The sequence below is a fragment of the Penicillium psychrofluorescens genome (genome assembly GCF_964197705.1).
Source record: "Penicillium psychrofluorescens genome assembly, chromosome: 5".
Taxonomy (NCBI): Eukaryota; Fungi; Ascomycota; class Eurotiomycetes; order Eurotiales; family Aspergillaceae; genus Penicillium; species Penicillium psychrofluorescens.
The window spans coordinates 3,196,228-3,215,529 of NC_133443.1; the positions used below are offsets into that span (position 1 = coordinate 3,196,228).

Sequence of the window (19,302 nt, forward strand, 5' to 3'; positions counted from 1 at the left end):
ACCCCAAAATCCATTTATGTACTAGTATGAATATGTCAACATGATATCCAATGACTGCGACGATAATTTTATATTCCATCTTTATCCCTTTGCAGGCCTTGGCAGCAGAGCACTGCAAAGTTGCCACTTCGTTAGTAGACGACAACCCTATGATATTTCTGAGCCAAAGATCGCATATTTTCCTGACGCCCCTGGAAAGGTGGCGCACTGAAATCGAGTTTGAGGCGGGGTAGCTGCTGTTAGACCATTGACTGCCAGGTCCGAAATGGTCATATCAGAAGCATCTGCGTAAATCAGAATTCTGAGAATGAACATGCAAAGACGGAAGACATACACCCCAAAGTGCTTCCGCCTTCGTCCGGTTGATAATTAATTTGCCCAACCTGCTCTTAACCAGAGCAAATGTTTAGCTAGAACTCTGGTCTGGGTTGGTAGCCATCTCCCCACATCCTGTTTTACTAAACCGCATCCCCACGTTCCCATTACATATTGAAAGAGCGGGGTTTGCACCGGGATCGGAACCGAGGCCGAATTTATTCCTAAGCTTTCCATGGATAATTATTTAGGAGAGAAAAGCTCGGCATTTGAGTAACAACATACAATAATTCTCGCTGTTGGCTGCTCTCTCGTGTCTCTACTTTCAGCAATACTATTCGCAATATGGCGCTGAGATTGAAAGAACCAAACCGCTCGAGCGGGCCTGGACCGGCTCTAGTGACGGATGTGCCTGCCATCGTTCGCTCCGTCATCGATGACATTCGTACCAGAGGCGATGGCGCTGTGAGATCTTACTCCGAGAAATTCGATAAATGGAGCCCCAGCAGCTTCAAGCTTTCGCAAGATGAGATACAACAAATCATTTCCACTGTGCCTCAGCAGATCATTGATGATATCAAGAAGGCCCAAGAGAATGTGCGCGTCTTTGCTCTGGCTCAGAAAGCATCGCTCAAGGACTTTGAGATGGAGATCCGCCCCGGGGTACATCTAGGACAGAAAAATATTCCTATCAGCTCTGTTGGCGCGTGAGTTTCGGTTCCAGTGGCAGGCATACCTCAAATAATTACTGATGAACGACAGCTATATCCCCGGCGGTCGATATCCCCTTCTAGCATCGGCACATATGACGATTCTTACAGCCAAATGCGCTGGGGTGCCTCACGTCGTCGCCTGTACGCCGCCGATTGCCGGAAAAATCCCCGCGAACACGATTACGGCAATGCACTATGCAGGCGCGGACGAAATTTACATTCTAGGTGGCGTGCAGGCCATCGCGGCCATGGCTATAGGAACTTCAACAATGAAAAAGGTTGATTTCATTGCCGGTCCAGGCAATGCTTTTGTTGCGGAGGCGAAACGCCAGCTGTTTGGGGTGGAAATAGGCATTGATCTCCCTGCAGGTCCAACAGAGATTCTAATCGTGGCCGATGAGCAAGCGGATCCATTTGTAGTTGCAACCGACCTCTTGTCGCAAGTCGAGCACGGCCTTGATTCTCCCGCGGTGCTGATCACCAATTCTCAGAGCGTGGGCGAGAAAACGATCCAAGAAGTCGATCGTCTTCTCAAGATTCTACCTACGGCTGACGTTGCTGGGGTGTCCTGGGACCGACTAGGAGAGGTTATTGTCGTCGAAGACTTGGATCAAGCCTACAAGCTCGCGGATGAATTCGCGTTTGAGCACGTTCAGATTCTGACGCAGATGCCACGGGAAGCACTGGAGAAGATGTCCAACTACGGAGCTCTTTTCCTAGGTGAGAAGACGTGCGTTTCATACGGCGACAAATGCATTGGCACCAACCACGTCCTTCCAACTCGTGGGGCGGCACGGTTTACTGGGGGCCTGTGGGTTGGGAAGTACTTGAAGACGGTTACCTATCAGGAAGTGACTTCGCCTGAGGAGAGTGGCGAGCTTGGACGTCTCTGTGGTCGGGCAGCTCGTGCAGAAAACTTTGAGGGCCACGCGCGTTCTGGAGACGTTCGCGCTCATCAGTATTTAAATGATAAGTTCGAGTGGATATAAGGCAAAAACATAGCCTATGTGAGCCAGCCACGAAAAATGAGGGGCAATAATGTGGGTATTCTTATCTAACTACATGTAGTCTAACTATACTTTTTACTGTTGTGTTTGATTGACTGGGCTTAATCGGAACCTATTTTCCGTGGTTGGCGGGTATTTTAGCCAAATGCTTCAACAATCCTACAAATGACGTTCGGTCTCCACCGTCAGTCACATTTGCTCCGTTCTTTTTGCCAACAGAGCGCGTGGGAAAATTTCTTCACATAAATCTTTTGCTGCCTTTTAGAAAACGCGATCTGCCTCTTTATTGATGATCCGATTGTCTTTGACTGCACCAGACGCACATTCTCACGGGGGTTTAAATCTCCGTTTCCCGACAACAGAATGACACCCCGCGTAGACAGAGACGGTACCAGCACCAAGACCGGCACCCATGTCTACCAGGACGACTTGGGGTCAACTCACTCGTGTCGCTCCCTCTCTCCGTCGACCAGTCGGGACACATCCAGCCGCAGATTGTCTGACGAATCCACGCAACTGACGAATTCTCACGATGTAGCCACAACTGAGCTACACACAGTCCTCACTTCAAGAACTCGGCGAGATTCCCATATGGGTGAAGTGCTAGAAACATTCTCCAGGACGCTTTCCAATGTCGACCGGACTCCTGAAGAACATTTCGAGCTTCATGCCATGCCATCCCGGCACAGTGAGCGGAGCACAACTCGCCGTTCTGTGAAGCATCATTCTCCTACCCGGATGCCAGATCTGGCAGAGGAAGCAGGCTCGCCGCCTCCAATGAAGTCGCAGGGCGTTCCACCGGAACTGGGAAGTTTGACCTCTGAAGTGATCTTTGTTCTCGTGTGCTCGGCCGGTCTTCTATTTTTTGCTTTTCTTCTTGGGGATATCACCGTCAACCAGGAAGAGTTTAGAAGAGCGTTGGCCATCAGCAACAGCGAGCTTCCCTGGCTAGTTGGATCTTTCAGCACCGCCAATGGTCTTTCTGTTGTGGTGGCAGGCTCTCTTACTGATTTGGCCCCGCCTAAGTTACTAATGGTAGGGGCCTTTGGCTGGTTGATGTTGTGGAATGTGATTGGCGTCTTCTCAATCAAGCCTTCTACTGCAATACTCTTTTATATCGTCCGTGCAATGCAAGGTCTATCTATTGGAGTGCTTGTTTCCGGATCCATGAGCATCCTCGGTCGGGTATACAACCCAGGTCTTCGGAAAAACCGGGTCTTCTCAGCCATGTCGGCTACTGCACCTTTTGGTTTCTGGCTCGGGGCAATTCAGGGCGGTGCTCTAAAGGCACACTTGCCTTGGATCTTCGGTTCAAATGCCATCTTATCTGGCCTGTGTCTGGTCGCTGCTTATCGCACGATCCCTCGCCTGCGTCCAGTGGCCGATATTGCCGGCACTGAGGCTCCGACCCTCCGTGAGTTCGATTACATTGGGGCCGCTTTCGCGGTGTCTGGCTGCGTTTGCTTGCTGTTCGGTCTTACCCAAGGATCAGTCACGATGTGGACTCCATATACATATGCCTTGACTATCGTAGGCATTCTTCTCCTTGTCGGCTTTTTCTTTGTCGAACACTGGGTTGCGCGCCCTTTGATTCCTAACCGACTATGGAAAACTCCCGGCTTCACTCCCCTTATGGTGGCATACTTCGTCGGGTATGGAGCATTTTCTGGCGGGTGGCAATTCTACGCTGTCCAGTTCTGGCTCCGCATTCAGGATGCCAGTCCTCTGACAGTAGCACTCTTCCTCCTTCCCAACGCAATCGTGGGGGTTTTGGCAACTTGGGTCGTGAGTCGTACCCTTCACGTCATCCCGGGCCATTACATCTATCTGGCTTCTATGCTTGCCTTTGCACTTGGTCCGGCATTTTTCTTGCCGCAGACCGCAGGTACCACTTATTGGGCTTTATCTCTCCCTGGAGTGGCTCTTGTCACTTTCGGCCCTGACCTATCTTTCGCCGCCGCATCAATCTACATTACGAGTAATGTCCGTCGGTCCTACCAAGGTAGTGCCGGGAGTCTGCTAGTGACCGTGCAAAATCTCAGTTCGGCAATCATGACATCGGTTGCGGGCGCCATTGGGACCAAAGTGGATCAAGGGGCCGATGGTGATATTGGACTGAAGGGACTACGTGCGATCTGGTGGTTCACCCTGGCGGCTGAGATCATTGGAGCACTGATCACACTGTTCTGGGTTCGGATTCCCAAAGAAGAGGAGAAGGAGCACGTCACTTGAAGAAGGAAAACAGTGCTATGACTGAGATGAGACATGATTCTGAATAGAATAGGTTACATAGAATAATAGTGCACCTGGGATAGAGACTCTTGCTGGACTACATATAGTACATCGTTGTGGGTCTCTCCTGGAATAAAGTGTAGTAACTTAGTAATTTATCGGCAATTACTATACAGAACACCGACAACTGTGACCCCCAAGGGGTCTGCTGTCATATAATTGGCTCGAACTAAAAGGCCAACACTGTACTTGCACCAATTTAGGCTCAGTTAGCGCGTCAGCAGCATGCATTAGCGGCGGATCTAGCAATGGTAGATCTGGTAACGCTGGCATTTCTGATTACGTATTGTCTTCGAGATCATCAGTCATTGCAATTATTCTTTACGTGATGCATTATCAGAGATAGCGGAAAATCAGCTTCTCTCCCCGACGCGCACGCCACGCATTGGTCGAGTTCATCAGCTCGGGACACCCGCGCACAACCCACTGCCACTTCTTCAAGAACCATTCTGTCATCTCCCAGCTGCGCACATCCCACGGCTCTCCCCAGACTAATAGCCCGGAATCATTGTCCGCTTCGTTCCAGAATCCCATGATGTCTATGCAGAGCTGCTCGTCGTCCCAGTCGTCACCGGCCTCGATCAGGTTGTCGCGCATTCTGGGGAGAGGAAAGAAATCCAACCACGGATGGTGTATAACACTTTTCTGAAGCCGAGTAGGCTGCAGTGTGGAAGGGATCTGATCCGGTACAGAGTGCGCCGGCGTCGGTATATTAAAGGGTGATATTGCATCGTCATTCATCCTCTCCAATGACCAACCAATAAGATTCATATTTTGTGCCAATGCCCGAAAGACGTTGATCTTGGTCAATATCAACAAGTGATCGGACGTTGGAGACCCCAACATGTAGCCCTGGTATGCATCTTGGGCGAAGTTTTGTAGTAAAAGTTCTGCCATTTCAGTGGCAATATTGCAGTCGATCATCAGATCTCCGCAATTTCGCATGTCCCCGGCATGTTGCCCGGTTGATTGGACGGCAGACACCGTTGAGGAAGAGGAGGATATCACCATGGTTGGCGGGCGAGTGTCTTGGCTCGCTTGTTCGCGCTTTCGTTTTCCTTAAAAAGAAAAGTTAGCTTGCAGGATTTTCTACGAAGAACCTAAAATGCTCACGATGGGCTCTCTGGTTGATCCGATTCTGGCGTCGACGGCGCTCTAGCGGGTCTGCCAGTCCCGACCAGTCGTCGACCGTCTCTCCACCATCATCGGACACAAGGATCGGCGCCTTGATCAGTGATCGCAGATGTTCAGGCATGGTGTCAGCAGGCTGTCAAGATGTGGACACGCTGACCGTTTTTATTTCCAGGGAGGGCGAAATAATGGGGCGATGTCTCCGCTCGAGATGGATTTGTCACGGGGTTTAGATCGGAGATTAGATCGGAGATTAAATCGGTGCTGTTGCCTTGCCCGTACTGACTCTGACCCATGAGATATCATATGTATAAACCCAGTAAGTACATGTAGTTGGGAATTACAGCCATTGGCTATCAAAAGTGACTTTATAATTTGCAGAATAGCACCTGCTCTTATCGAAACTCAGCGTAAGCAAAATCGGCCGGTGTCAAGCAACGTTGCCGCTCACCAAACGCATACAGGCCCAGCATCATCCCCGTAAAAGGCGCGCCCACAAGTGGCGCCTTGGTCGCATCTCGGTTAGTCACTCGGCCCATCCAGTGAATGTGGCTTTCCGTCACTAGACGATATCCAAATCGATAGCAATTGCCACACTCGATTACAAGAATTACATCCGTGGTGGAATCTAGATGGCACTCGACCGAGTTGCCCTCGGAGGGTTGAAAGCGAATGATACGACGGCCACTCTGAGCCCGAATGCCAAGGCTACTAAATGTGAAGTAATTCCACCAGACCACCGTTCCGGCCTCTGTGTGTTCAGAAAGGGGAAGGAAGGACAGCCGTGTCTCCCAAGTACAGAACTGATGCGTTTGTTTTCGTAGGAACAGCGTTGGGCAGGCCGGCACGGAAAGATGATAGGGTCCACCATAGAGCCGAAGGTGATTCGGACGTTCTGTGAGAGAAAAGTCGGTCTTCAAGGGGGTATCTAGCACCTGGTAAGCTTGGTATTCGACTCTGAAGGAAATCCAAGAACTCACTTTTTCGATACCAGCCCATTTGCAACACCGGAGATGAAAAGTCATCTTTCCAGGAGACTAGCGTATCGAATTGATACAAGCCTGGGCCTGTTGCCTGAAGGCTAATTTCCTGGCCCCCATTAACCACGGGCCAGTCGTCCTTCCACTCGACAGGCGCTAGAAAGGTCTCTCGGCCTGCACGGAATTAGTACCGTGAGAAGATGGAGAGCCACGGTGCATACCCAGGACAGACTCTTCCCACATTCCTTCTATTTGTATACGTCGAACTCCCAGTAAAACCGCCCACCACCGTCCATGTGCATCTTCAACCAGGTCCGCATGGCCTGTGTTCTGTACTTCATCTTCTCCTCCATTACTCCAGAGGGGATTGTTCGGCCCCACATGCCACGGACCAAACGGCCCCGTTTCACTGCGACTGACCCATTCACAATGTCCACTTTCGGTCCCTCCTTCGGCAGTGAAGAGGAACCAGTAGCGGCCACGTTTGAAGATGTGTGATCCCTCGGCGACGCCCGAGGATGATTCACGGATCAATTTTGGCTCTGATGTTGAATTCCCAGTATTGAGATCAACTGTACAGATATGAATGGCAAAGTCTTTGAGGTTGGCATTGCGCGTGGGTTGCATTTTCCGGTATGTGGATGAGAGGTATACCGTGCCATCATCGTCCCAGAAGAGCTAGCGACGCAGTCAGTTAACTCACTGTGCATACGTGCGACATGACTTACATCTTGGTCAAATCCGACTTGATCGAAGTACACAGGATCCGACCAAGTTGTATCATTCCAAATATCAGTGGTCTTTACATAGAACCCCTGTGGCCATACACGGTCGTCCTGCTGTGGGCGATAGCGCTGGAAGCTTGCGGCAATGACATAAAATACACCGCCATGGTATCGGATCGTGGTCGCCCACACACCCCCGCCCGGCTCTGGGGTGTGGATCTGGAGCTGACTGAGCCTCGTTAACGCATGGCCGATCAACTTCCACTGGATTAAATCCTGGCTGTGATAGATGGGGGCGCCGGGGAAGTATTCAAACGTTGACGTCACCAAGAAGAAGTCTCGGTCGACGCGAACAATGGATGGGTCCGGATTGAAGCCCGGGAGGATGGGGTTTGTGTAGCTCATGGCCTTGAAGCTCGTGGGACAGGCGGGTTGCTTTGGTCTTTATATCCCCCGGGGGTTACTCGCGTGATTGGTGGATAAACACGGTCATCCCAATATTTCTCAGAAAAGATCATGGCGCATAGGTTCGAATAATACTGGCTGATAGGATTTCCTTCGGCAGTTCTTTCACCCTGTCGGAGGGGGTCTGGATGCGCAGCTTCGAATCCTAAGGCACCAATAACGCCAGGACCTCCGCAAACCCGGAGATCAACGGGTCCAGCCGCCGCCGAGCATCGATTAACTCGTCGTGGCGCGGGGCAAATCTCCGCCAAGACACCTCCACAGTGATCGATGTGTCCTCTTCCTCCAGCCCATCAGGCTCAAGTTCGGGCATCGCATCTCTGTTGGACTCCTGTGCCATGACATCGCCCAGTATCGGGCAAGAGGAAGTGCACGATATTGCCCTAGAGGCCCTGCCCCGCGATGCCGAGTTGCCATCAGGCTCGGCCTCTTACGATGCTGCGGAGAGCTTTCCTGCGCTGGAAAGATGGAACCAGTCTCGTGGCAGCATCTGCCGTACCTTGTGCACCTTCTGGAGCTTTCTGGTTATGGGCGCCAACGATGCCGCTTACGGTGTGAGTGTCATTGGTCAAAAAGTTTCGGCTCGGACTCCTGCTAACCAACTATAACTGCAGGCTCTTATTCCATATGTAAGATGCGCCTCTGTTGTGCGCTAAGCCGTGTGCGAGGACTCACTCATTCGCAGCTAGAAACGTACTACAATCTCTCGTACACAGTGGTATCGCTCGTTTTCCTATCGCCTCTGGTCGGCTACACTCTCGCGGCCTTTCTCAATCAGCGCATCCACACCACGCTCGGCCAACGCGGCGTGGGGCTGATTGGACCGGGATGCCACCTCCTGGCTTACATCGTTAACTGCCTTCACCCTCCCTACCCGGTACTGGTCATCTCATTCATCTTTGCCGGGTTCGGGAATGGGCTGGAAGATGCCGCCTGGAATGCCTGGATTGGCAATATGGCCAACGCGAACGAGTTGCTGGGCCTCCTTCACGGAGTCTATGGGGTTGGGGCTGTCCTCAGTCCGTTAGTGGCCACGTCGATGATTACCCGAGCCAATCTGCCCTGGTACTATTATTACTTTGTCATGGTGAGTGGTACTCGTCTGTGCATGTGTGGCCTCCGTGATTAATGATTCAGATTGGATGTGCGACCATTGAGCTAGTCGCCTGCGGGGTTTGTTTCTGGGAATCCACCGGGGCCGTCTTCCGCGCCGCGAATATTCACTCGCACGACGAGAGCAAGAAAGGGGGTCTCAGGACGGCGCTCTTCCAACGCCCTTCGGCTCGCGTGACGTGGCTCTGCTCGCTCTTTCTGTTGGGTTATGTCGGAGTTGAGGTCGCGCTGGGCGGATGGATTGTCACCTTCATGATCCGCATTCGCCATAGCGGTCGCTTTGCCAGCGGGATGACGGCCACCGGGTTTTGGTTAGGTATCACGGTCGGACGAGTTCTTCTCGGGTTTGTGACGCCGCGGGTTGGAGAGAAGATTGCCATTGCGGTGAGTACCACTCTCCTTAGTGGCATGGACCCGACCACTGACGACGATTGTTCTGGAACAGGCCTATATTCTCTGCTCGATGGCATTCGGGATGGTGCTGTGGCTGGTGCCTCAGTTCTATGCATCGGCGGTGGCCGTATCCCTGCAAGGGTTCTTCCTCGGCCCCCTGTTTCCGGGCGCGGTGGTGATGGTGACCAAACTGCTCCCACGTCACCTGCATGTCAGCTCCATCGGGTTCGCCGCGGCCTTCGGAGGTAGCGGGGCGGCCATCCTCCCTTTTGCCGTCGGTGCACTCGCGCAGGCCATGGGAGTTGGCGTACTGCAGCCGTTCATCATCGGGCTCTCGGGGGCCATCTTCCTGGCCTGGTTGGGACTGCCGCGGGCGTCCAAGGAGAGACGCAACGAGTAGGAGTCGAGACTAGACTTGCATGTGAATTCCTGATTACATTCGGGATCTCGTTATCTGATCCGAATGAGACCATCCCGACTTCACGTGGCTGTTTGGATGGGACGGGGTACATACATAGCGGGGGGGGGGGATAGGGAGATAGTACACGAATGCTGGGGGAGCAGGTACTACCTAGGTAGGTACCCGATAATCATCACCATCATTATCATAGCCATTAGTACACAACTATGTAGTACTACAATCATGTCTCGCCGATCTCGGTGGGCTGTCCTCGGGGCAGGCTGAGCCGACTACGCTGGAGCTCGGCGGTCTTCGGGGCGGGCCCAGACTTGGTGTTTCCCGACCCAGCTGAGCCTCGGCTCTTACCTAATGCGGCAGCCACTTTTACCTTTTGTCCCTCGGCCTAAAGTCGCCGTCACTCAACTGTTATTACTGACAACGTTATTAAGTATTGCCGGTCATCCTCAATTACCATCATCACTCCCTTTGCTGTGCTCTCCAATTGTTCCTCTCGATCTCCCCTTCGCCCACCATGCCCTCTCCGCCGCCCGCCTGGGTCCAGGCCCTCAAGCCGTCGGGCCCGCAGGGCTCCGAGCTGCTCCAGCAGGAACGCGCGCAGTCGAACGTCAACGTCGCAAAGCTGTCCGAATTGCTGCACACCAAGGAAGCCCTGCAGCGACAGCAGAAGCTCCTGGCGCTGCTCCAGCCCGAAAAGGTCTTTGACAAGTCCCAGAACCACTCGCTCGGCCGCGTTGATCGCCTACAGCGGTCCCTGGCCAAGGCCAAGCGTCTGCAACAGCTGTCCGAGCAGCACAAGTGGTCCATGGAGGAGCTCCATGCCGCCAATGATCTGATCGGCGAGCCCACCCCCTACGGGCTGCACGCGAGCATGTTCCTGGTACGTGTGACATGCGAGATACGTCCCCACCAAGCTCCCCGCTGACTCTTTGTCTTCCTGCCATTGTAGGTCACCCTGCGAGAGCAAGGAACCCCGGAGCAGCACAAGCTCTTCCTAGAGCGCGCTCAAAAGTATCAGATCATCGGCTGCTATGCCCAGACGGAGTTAGGCCACGGGTCCAACGTGCGTGGTCTTGAGACCACCGCCACCTGGAACCCACAGGACAAGACCTTTACCATCCACTCGCCAACCCTGACGGCTTCCAAATGGTGGATTGGGTCCCTGGGCCGCACGGCAAACCATGCTGTCGTCATGGCTCAGCTGTTCATTGGTGGCAAGAACTTTGGCCCTCATCCCTTCGTGGTGCAGGTCCGCGACCTACAAACCCATCAACCACTGGAGAATGTCTATGTCGGAGACATTGGGCCCAAGTTCGGGTATAAGTAAGTAATGCCGCCCAGGAATTAAGCGTCATTTTGCTCACAGATCTGCAGCACTATGGACAACGGATTCCTGTTGTTCAACAACGTCAAGGTCCCCCACGTCAATATGCTGGCCCGCTTCTCCAGTATTGACAAGGACACAAGCAAGTACGTGAGGCCCGCGCTGCCATCATTGGTGTACGGCACCCTGACGTGGGTGCGGTCGAACATTGTGCTGCAAGCTGGCGGGGTGCTAGCTCGCGGTGTGACTGTCGCGACCAGGTACTGTGCCGTCCGGAGACAGTTCCAGGACCGCGATGCTGAGGCCCATGCTGGCGAAAACCAGGTCCTCAACTACAAGATGGTGCAGGTCCGTCTGCTTCCACTGCTGGCGTCCATGTACGCGTTGCACTTCACGGGCCGCGGCATGATGCGATTGTACCAGGAAAACCAAAACCGCATGAAGGCAGCCAGTTCGCCGGGCCAGGACTCCCGCGGGGCTGGCCCGGAGGAGCTTCGCGCTGGGGCCGATTTACTGGCAGATCTTCATGCCACATCGTGCGGTCTCAAGGCGCTGGCCAGTACCACGGCCGGAGAAGGCCTGGAGGTCTGCCGCCGAGCCTGCGGGGGCCACGGTTACAGCAGTTACAGCGGAATTGGGCCATGGTACGCAGACTACCTGCCCACGCTGACCTGGGAGGGTGACAACTATATGTTGACCCAACAGGTCGCTCGCTACGTACGTTAAATCTCCCTCTTCTTGCCCTGACTGATGTGAAACTCACCGCAAAATAGCTGTTGAAATCCGCTCGTGCGGTCCTGAGCGGAAAGTCTTCCGGTAACGACACCAGTCGAATTCTCCAGACCTACCTCGACCGACGAGATAAGGGAGCCTCCTTTGACGTGCTGGAGGAGGACGCGGATATTGTAGCAGCCTTTGCCTGGCGGACTGCCCATCTGACATTCGAGGCGCTGAAGCATCGCGATGCCGAGAAGCGCTCGTGGAACAGCCTCCTAGTTGACTTCTGGCGCTTGTCGACTGCTCACTCCCAGTACTTGGTAGTCAAAAACTTCTACGAGTCTGTTTCTTCCCCGGAGCTGTCGGCATCTCTGGACTCCGAGACCAAGACCTTGATGCACCAACTGTTCCGCCTGTACGCGCTCCACACCCTTGAGCGGGAGGCCGCCGAGTTCTTCGCGTCAGGTGCCGTTACGGTGCGACAAATCACCCTCACGCGCACCACAGCAGTGATGAAACTGCTGGATGAGATCAGGCCGCATGCCATCCGCTTGGTCGATGCCTGGGCCATCCCTGACTGGCAACTTGATAGCAGTCTGGGCCGGTATGACGGCGAGGTCTACGAGGACCTGTTCCGCCGTGCCAGCCAGGAGAATCCGGTCAATGACCTGGTATTTGACCCGTACCCATGGAATGAGGCACTCCTCAAGAACAAGTCGCCTAAGAGCAAACTGTAGACTTTATTTTTCGTTTTGTATTTATTTATTTCTGACATGGGAGGATAGAAAATAGAGATAGATAGATCTCATAGAGCGTTACACAAACAACCATCTTAGAACGTACACATAATAATATATCACACACACATATATGCAGAGGGAGAGAGAGAGAGAGAGAGAGCGCGCGAGATACCAAACCCGAGGGTAGGAAGATATAGAAACGGGCGGTTACAAAATATAGGCACGTGGCTTACAATCTGAAACCGTATTCATTCATATGCTTGGTATTCTTCACCACCGACAGTGGTCTGTCCTTACGATCTGTTCAGCAGCATCTCAAACCTCCTCTGCATGGCTGGAACTGGCAGCATCCTTGCCACTGTTACCCATGTGACGCTCAATCTGCTCGTCAAACCCATCATGGATTTTACTGGTATTCCATGGCTTGACATCCGTGTCAAAGACTATATCAATCTCCTCAAGAGTGCGACCCTTTGTCTCTGGGTATGTGAAAAACACCTGGAAGGTCATGACGGTACAGAAGACCCCGAAAATGATATAGGTTTTCCACTGGATGTTGTGAAAGGCTGGGGCGACAAAGTACGCCAGTGCAAAGTTGAAAATCCAGTTGGTGGCGGCTGAAATTCCGACCCCCTTGGCACGATATTTCAATGGAAAGACTTCTGCGGCGTAGATCCACGCAGCGGGGGCCTGCCGAGGTCAGTGGGAGCTGAAATCAACCACGAGGATCAACATACCCAGGTAAGTCCGTAAACAGCGGTAAATATGTAAGAGAAGGCAATAACTGCCATGCCTGCAGAGCCCTTGATCTCCCAGGTAAGATTTGAGTTGCCGTCTACATTCGGCACGGCATGGCCCTTGGTGGCCATAACCGCCGCAATGATAAAGTGGATGGCCATGCAGAGTACAGCTCCAACAAGCAGGAGTAATCTCCGACCTACACGATCAATGATTGGGAGCATGATGCCTGTGGTAACCAGGAAAATCACGTATTGGATGGCGGATGACCAGAGAGTCGTGTTGCCGGTCTGCATAGGTCATCAGTTTCTTCCCAAAGTAGCCAAATCCGGAGCGATCAGGAAAGAAGAAGGAAAGAAAGACATACCATGCCAGCCATTTCAAAGATATAGACAACATAGTACCTGGAAGCCGAGTCAGAATTGAGCTCACAGAAAACGAGCGAGAACATACATAGCAACGTTTCCGCCGAGCAGTTGCTGCCACATCTGGACCGACATTCCGCACAGAGTGCGTTTCCAAACGCGAGGTCCAAACATTGACAAGAACGAAAGATCCTTAGCCTCGTGAGCCAAATGAACGGCCTCCTGAACTTCCTCAAACTCCACTTGGACAGCGGGATCTTCACGGTTTCCTTTGGCATGGAGGTCTGCCAGGGTTTGTAGAGCCTCCTCCCACCGTTCCTTGGAGGCCAACCAGCGAGGCGATTCGGGAAAGAAGAAGAGCGCGATGAACAGAACAAGACCGGGGACTGCTTGCACACCCCAGCAAATTCGGAATGCAGACGGGCCGGACACGCCGACATGGCAGCCGTACGCAATCAGAAACATGATCAGAATACCCCATTCAATGGCCCATTGCTGCATACCGACGATGCGCCCGCGGATTCGGGCCGGTGCCAATTCGGATAAGTAGACACATGTCTGTGACGAAGTGACTCCGACGGCAAGACCACTGACCACACGGCCAGCGACTAGATGGGTAACATTTTGCGCGCTACACTGGACCATTGCACCGATGATCCACACCACCGAGGCGATCATGAGGGCGTAGCGCCGACCAAGGTGATCGGACAACCAGCCTGCTCCGATAGCACCGGCAAAGGAGCCAGCAGACATAGACGCCGTGATCTGTTTTTTTGTCGGCATGAGCTCTGTATTGAGAGACGGGAGGAGTTGAGACATACTCCACCTTGGAGATTTGAATTGGGGGAGCCGAAGTAGTCCAGATATTGCTGGGCGTCGATCCAGGCGCTCATCGAACTAGGGTTACCATTAGCGACAAATTGTCTTTCTGTATCATTGGTGAAGATAGGGTGAGATTCATACCTCACATCGAAGCCGAAGAGCGCTCCGCCGATGGTGCCGAACGCAGCGAGGACTGAAACGTATTAGCTCAGACTCTTGAGACAACCAGGCTCAAGGAAACGTACCGTAGATGTTGGTGATCCGATACATGATTGCGAAGTGACCCAGGTGACCCTACCTACAGTTGTTAACACAATTTGGACGCGCGGCGGAGAAACCGTATATATAATGGAATCGGCATAGATGTGGAGCTCCATGTCGGGCTAACTATTGCGCTCTGCAGGCGACGCGGCCGTTCGGCACGTCATCGCACCACTTCGAGGCCAAGGCACAGCCGTGTGAGCGGAAATGATCGACAGGCGCGAATGCGGAGGAGCGTGGAGCAGGATCCCGGGGAGGGAGTGCACTGTCGCATCATTGGCGGAGGCTTGGCTGGTCGGTGGATTTGCTCGGTTGAATTTGCTCGGTTAAATTGTGATCGGGCCGTGAGGTGTCGCGCTGGATGGCAAGGATCCACGAAGAGTAGGAGTATTGTCTTCGCCTCCCAGAGGACACATCTTCGGGGTGGGCGAAGTTATCAAAGGTCACATTATATTGGCGAGAGCTGCAATTCAACCGAGCGGAATCAGCTACGGACATTTACCCGGCGCCGACTAACTTATTACCGAATCTCCACCGGGCCCGTCTGATGCCCGAAAACGATGGTGATTCTATGCACGCAATTAGTCTAAAGCGCCACACACGGGTCGGCATACCGATAGCTCATTCCTGTCCCCTTTAGGCACGTTCCAGCAAAAACATGCCCCAAACATGTACGCCTATGCATTCTATTGTCTATCATCTATGTTATAGGCCCCGTTTACAAACAGTGTACGTGACCGATTAATCGAAAATGGACCCTTTGACGGTGTTCGTCTTGAGATAGGGCTGACCATCGCGCCGCCGCCCAAACCCCCAGCGGATCTGGTTTGCCATGGCAATTTCGACGCCCAGCTGAGCTGCCCAAGTCCATACGATGGCAGGATCGCGCTGGAAGCCACGACCGACCAAAGAAAAGTCCAGGCCGTCCTCCTCCAAAAGCTTGTTTCCCAAGTGCGCCGAGTCAATGGTGCCCACAGCGGCAACCGCCAGCTTGTCTCCTACCGCCTTCTTGACGGCAATGGCAAACGGCGCCTGGAACCCGGGCCCCGACGCGACTTTCTGCGCTTCGTGGATGCCACCGGTGCTGATATCCAGGAGGTCAATGGCGCCCTGAGTGGCAAGCGCTTCGGCTAGGCGGACTGTGTCCTCGGAGCGCCAGCCAGGTTCGTTTGGCAGGCTGTTCTCTAGCCAGTCCGTGGCAGACACGCGCAGGAAGACGGGCACAGATGGTCCTACTGCGTCTCGAGTCAATTTGGCGACCTCCAAGGTCAAGCGAATCCGATTCTCGAAGGTACCGCCATACTCATCGGTCCGACGGTTGGCAGAGGGGTGCAGGAAAGAGGACAAGAGATAGCCGTGAGCATTGTGAATCTCCACAAAATCAGCCCCAGCGGCCACCGCGCGCCGGACGGCGGCCACCCAGGCGGCCTTGAATTCTTCGATGTCCGCCTTGCTCATCGCCTTAGGTTGTGGGAATGAGGCTGCGAAAGGCACATCGCTCGGGCCTTTGACCTGGTCTGGCCAGCCGCCCACCTGCTCGGTCGCAATCACGGCGCCGGAGAGCCACGGAGCAATGGTGCTCGCTTTGCGACCTGCGTGAGCAATCTGCACCCCAATAATTTGGCCCTGGCTATGGGCAAACTCGATGGTACGCTTCATCGGTGCAATTTGCTCGTCTTTCCACAACCCCAGGTCCTGGGGAGTGATCCGTCCCTCTGATTGGACGGCAGTCGCCTCGATCATGAGGAAACCCGCGCCGCGCTGGGCGATTCCGCCTAGATGGGCTAGATGCCAGTCGGTCATGGCACCATCTTGTGCCGAGTACTGGCACAGCGGGGACAGCTTTTGCATGCGTTAGCCGATGGACATTTTTCATCATGCATGGTTGACTGCTTACGCCAATGCGGTTTGGAAAAGTTACACCGCGGATAGTGAAGGGCTGGAAGAGCTTGGGAGGCTCTTGCCCATTGGACTGCGGACGGGCTGCAGAGCCGGCCGCAGGGATCTGGGCCGGCGTGAAGTACGAGATGCCCTCGGCAGGGCGGTTATCCACGTCAGGCAAGGCCATATCGATAGTCGGAATGGTGAAAGAAGTTGTGCCCTCAAGACTCGCAGCTTCTTCGGTGCGGTTTATATATCATCGGCATCTTGTTGACTCCACCGTGCTGCTTTGAAATCCATTCGATCCGCCGACTCGGTTGAGACGAATAGTCATGATTTCGGAATGGAAAATTGCGGGTCGGATCCGGAGTCAAGCTTTTTTTATGGTTCTCACAGACACACCACGAAAGAGATCTCCCCGAAAGACTTACACTTCAAGATGACGAATCCGCGTAAGTCCCCGAGACGGAAGATTATTGGACCGGTCACGTGAGATCCCAAGTTGGGGTGACTCCCTATTTAGGTTCTGCCCAGTTTCCCTCTTAGGTAATGAAATAGCTACCTAAATACTACCAGCTTAATACATAGACTTTATAGCCCTTAGAATCTGTGTGAGTGTTTCAGAGTTTGATTTTCAACCCTGCAGGCCAACTGCGTATTTCCGGCAGTGGTCGTCCAATATACACGATGACTGACCGGGACTCAGGATATGCTTAGTGTTTGATCACGCTCGGTCATCATGGACGATAGAGAGTTGATTTTTTTGTCAGACATTCCAGTATAGGCTTCTTACAAATTCCCAGATGCCACAAATCGGAGGCAGCCATTGGAAACCGTGAAACCCCCATACGTGGCTTGGAACTTGTGGCTGCAGAAGTGTCCAGACTGCGGGCCGACAGTGCACGATACTAATATATATAGTGGTCCCAGGTATGACGAAGTTTATGACGAAGTTAGAGAACTTCGTCATAAATGTCTTTTTGCCTTCGCTGGGAAGCGCGTGCCGGGACGCCCTCCTCACAAGAAGTCGCGCCAATTAGCAGTGCTTGCAACAGTCAAGACCATTCTCGCACTCCTTTCGTGGGGATACTCGCTCGCATGGCGGACTTGGATCGAGATGGGGCGACTCGCTAAGATATTATTAATGAGAATGGCTATTCTTATTACCACCGTGTCAGGCTCCAACAACACCATCCACCTCTATTGACGCTGTTTATACAAGAAGACAGACTCGTTTGAAGCAAGTAGAGCCGACCACCACCATCCATGGCCATCGAGACAGCCCCAAAGCGTCAATTTGTGGAGAAGCGGGGGACGCGGGTGGCTCCGTCAGGGGTAGATGATGATTGCAGTCAGCCATGGCGCAAGAAAGCAAACAAACAAACAAACAAATGTCCGTGTCCGGAGTAGAGTATACGACATCGTGCTGATACGCGACGATGTCACACATGGCACGGCTCCCTCGGTAAGCTGGATCAACGTGCGCATTGCCAGATTGGGTCCCATTGGCGATGGATGTGCACCTCGCGCGAGACCCTGCCCTGGACGACCTGGTGGTGCCCCCGCATGATTCTCGCCAGCAGATTCGACACGGCATCATTCCCCACTTGGGCCGCTGCGACGTGACTGGTGCCAAACCGAGAGCCGATATTAACCCGGGACAATGTAATCCGAGCGGAGAGGGGGAAGGTGCCGTCGAAGTCAAATTGATGAATCGCGATTGTGCTTACCGCCACCCGCGAGGCCCCGAGCTATAAATTGGGTGGCTTGAGTACCAAGACAGACAGACCGGCACCGATTCAACCACCAATATGGGACTTACAACCTGCACGCTGGGGCTACTGCTCAGCCTGTCTTTGAGCTCGGTCACTCAAGCCGAAAACATTACTAGTGATACTTATTTTTATGGCCAGTCTCCGCCAGTCTATCCATCACGTAGGACAATACCCTCTCTTGCTTTGCACCAGCGAGACTGATCAAGATTATCCAGCGGAGGGAACCGGCTCTGGATCCTGGGCATCTGCCTACCAAAAGGCCAGAGAGTTTGTGGATAAGCTCACCCCCGCAGAGAAGCTGAACTTGACTACGGGATATGCCACCGAAAATGGCTGCTCCGGGAATATCCCGCCCATTGAGCGATTGGGCTTTCCTGGGATGTGTGTGTCGGATGCAGGAAATGGTCTGGTCCGTAGTGACATGCTACTCTCTCGGGTTGCAAACTAATGTGAACAGAGAAATACCGACTATGTCAGCAGTTGGCCCAGCGGACTCCATGTCGGAGCGAGGTATAAAGGTATTTCCAGTCCTTCATTAAGTAGGCACTAACAATGATCTTTAGTTGGAACAAAGCATTGGCAAGACAGCGAGCAATTCACATGGGAGCCGAATTTGCCCGAAAAGGTGTCAATATGATGTTGGGACCCGTTGTCGGGCCGCTCGGTCGTGTCGCTGAGGGCGGACGCAACTGGGAAGGTTTCTCGGATGACCCGTACCTGAGCGGTGCGTTAGTCTATCAGACTATCCAAGGCGCACAATCTTCGGGAGTTGGAGCTTGTACTAAGGTATGATTCAAAGACCAGCAATATGCACTCTTGCTTACGACGGCAGCATTTTATTGCGTACGAACAAGAGACAAATCGATTCCCCGGAGACAACTCGCAGGGTGAGTATGTGCAATCAGTCAGCTCGAACCTCGATGACAAGACGATGCATGAACTGTACCTCTGGCCGTTTCAGGATGCTGTGTTGGCTGGCACTGCATCGATTATGTGCTCGTATCAGCGCATCAACAACTCCTATGCTTGCCAGAATAGCAAGACAATGAACGGCCTGTTGAAGACGGAGCTCGGATTTCAAGGCGAGAATTTGTCTCTGACGATGGACTGAGCAGTGGACTGACCTT

At 53.2% G+C, this 19,302-nt stretch overlaps 8 protein-coding genes across 8 annotated transcripts; 4 read left to right on the forward strand and 4 right to left on the reverse strand.

The window, feature by feature from the left end:
- Positions 1–660: 660 nt before the first annotated feature.
- PFLUO_LOCUS8494 (uncharacterized protein) lies at positions 661–2,017 on the forward strand (the record flags this gene model as incomplete). Its single annotated transcript, XM_073786235.1, has 2 exons — positions 661–1,022; positions 1,078–2,017. The coding sequence occupies 2 exons, from the start codon at positions 661–663 to the stop codon at positions 2,015–2,017; spliced, it is 1,302 nt and encodes a 433-aa protein (XP_073642510.1).
- A 2,646-nt stretch (positions 2,018–4,663) lies between these two features.
- On the reverse strand, positions 4,664–5,582 carry PFLUO_LOCUS8495 (uncharacterized protein; the record flags this gene model as incomplete). Its single annotated transcript, XM_073786236.1, has 2 exons — positions 4,664–5,385; positions 5,441–5,582. The coding sequence occupies 2 exons, from the start codon at positions 5,580–5,582 to the stop codon at positions 4,664–4,666; spliced, it is 864 nt and encodes a 287-aa protein (XP_073642511.1).
- An 804-nt stretch (positions 5,583–6,386) lies between these two features.
- On the reverse strand, positions 6,387–7,568 carry PFLUO_LOCUS8496 (uncharacterized protein; the record flags this gene model as incomplete). Its single annotated transcript, XM_073786237.1, has 4 exons — positions 6,387–6,415; positions 6,439–6,612; positions 6,660–7,116; positions 7,167–7,568. 4 exons carry the CDS (start codon positions 7,566–7,568, stop codon positions 6,387–6,389), a joined length of 1,062 nt encoding a protein of 353 aa, XP_073642512.1.
- A 398-nt stretch (positions 7,569–7,966) lies between these two features.
- PFLUO_LOCUS8497 (uncharacterized protein) lies at positions 7,967–9,534 on the forward strand (the record flags this gene model as incomplete). The annotated part of the gene is made up of 4 exons (XM_073786238.1): positions 7,967–8,182; positions 8,314–8,715; positions 8,766–9,125; positions 9,187–9,534. 4 exons carry the CDS (start codon positions 7,967–7,969, stop codon positions 9,532–9,534), a joined length of 1,326 nt encoding a protein of 441 aa, XP_073642513.1.
- Positions 9,535–10,066: 532 nt separating this feature from the next.
- Positions 10,067–12,330, forward strand: PFLUO_LOCUS8498 (uncharacterized protein; the record flags this gene model as incomplete). The annotated part of the gene is made up of 4 exons (XM_073786239.1): positions 10,067–10,432; positions 10,502–10,875; positions 10,927–11,593; positions 11,650–12,330. The coding sequence occupies 4 exons, from the start codon at positions 10,067–10,069 to the stop codon at positions 12,328–12,330; spliced, it is 2,088 nt and encodes a 695-aa protein (XP_073642514.1).
- Positions 12,331–12,648: 318 nt separating this feature from the next.
- Positions 12,649–14,528, reverse strand: PFLUO_LOCUS8499 (uncharacterized protein; the record flags this gene model as incomplete). Its single annotated transcript, XM_073786240.1, has 6 exons — positions 12,649–13,023; positions 13,071–13,361; positions 13,439–13,475; positions 13,525–14,201; positions 14,258–14,451; positions 14,504–14,528. The coding sequence occupies 6 exons, from the start codon at positions 14,526–14,528 to the stop codon at positions 12,649–12,651; spliced, it is 1,599 nt and encodes a 532-aa protein (XP_073642515.1).
- A 732-nt stretch (positions 14,529–15,260) lies between these two features.
- On the reverse strand, positions 15,261–16,587 carry PFLUO_LOCUS8500 (NADH-dependent flavin oxidoreductase; the record flags this gene model as incomplete). Its single annotated transcript, XM_073786241.1, has 2 exons — positions 15,261–16,361; positions 16,417–16,587. The coding sequence occupies 2 exons, from the start codon at positions 16,585–16,587 to the stop codon at positions 15,261–15,263; spliced, it is 1,272 nt and encodes a 423-aa protein (XP_073642516.1).
- A 1,989-nt stretch (positions 16,588–18,576) lies between these two features.
- On the forward strand, positions 18,577–19,286 carry PFLUO_LOCUS8501 (uncharacterized protein; the record flags this gene model as incomplete). Its single annotated transcript, XM_073786242.1, has 3 exons — positions 18,577–18,584; positions 18,739–18,961; positions 19,008–19,286. 3 exons carry the CDS (start codon positions 18,577–18,579, stop codon positions 19,284–19,286), a joined length of 510 nt encoding a protein of 169 aa, XP_073642517.1.
- Positions 19,287–19,302: the final 16 nt, after the last annotated feature.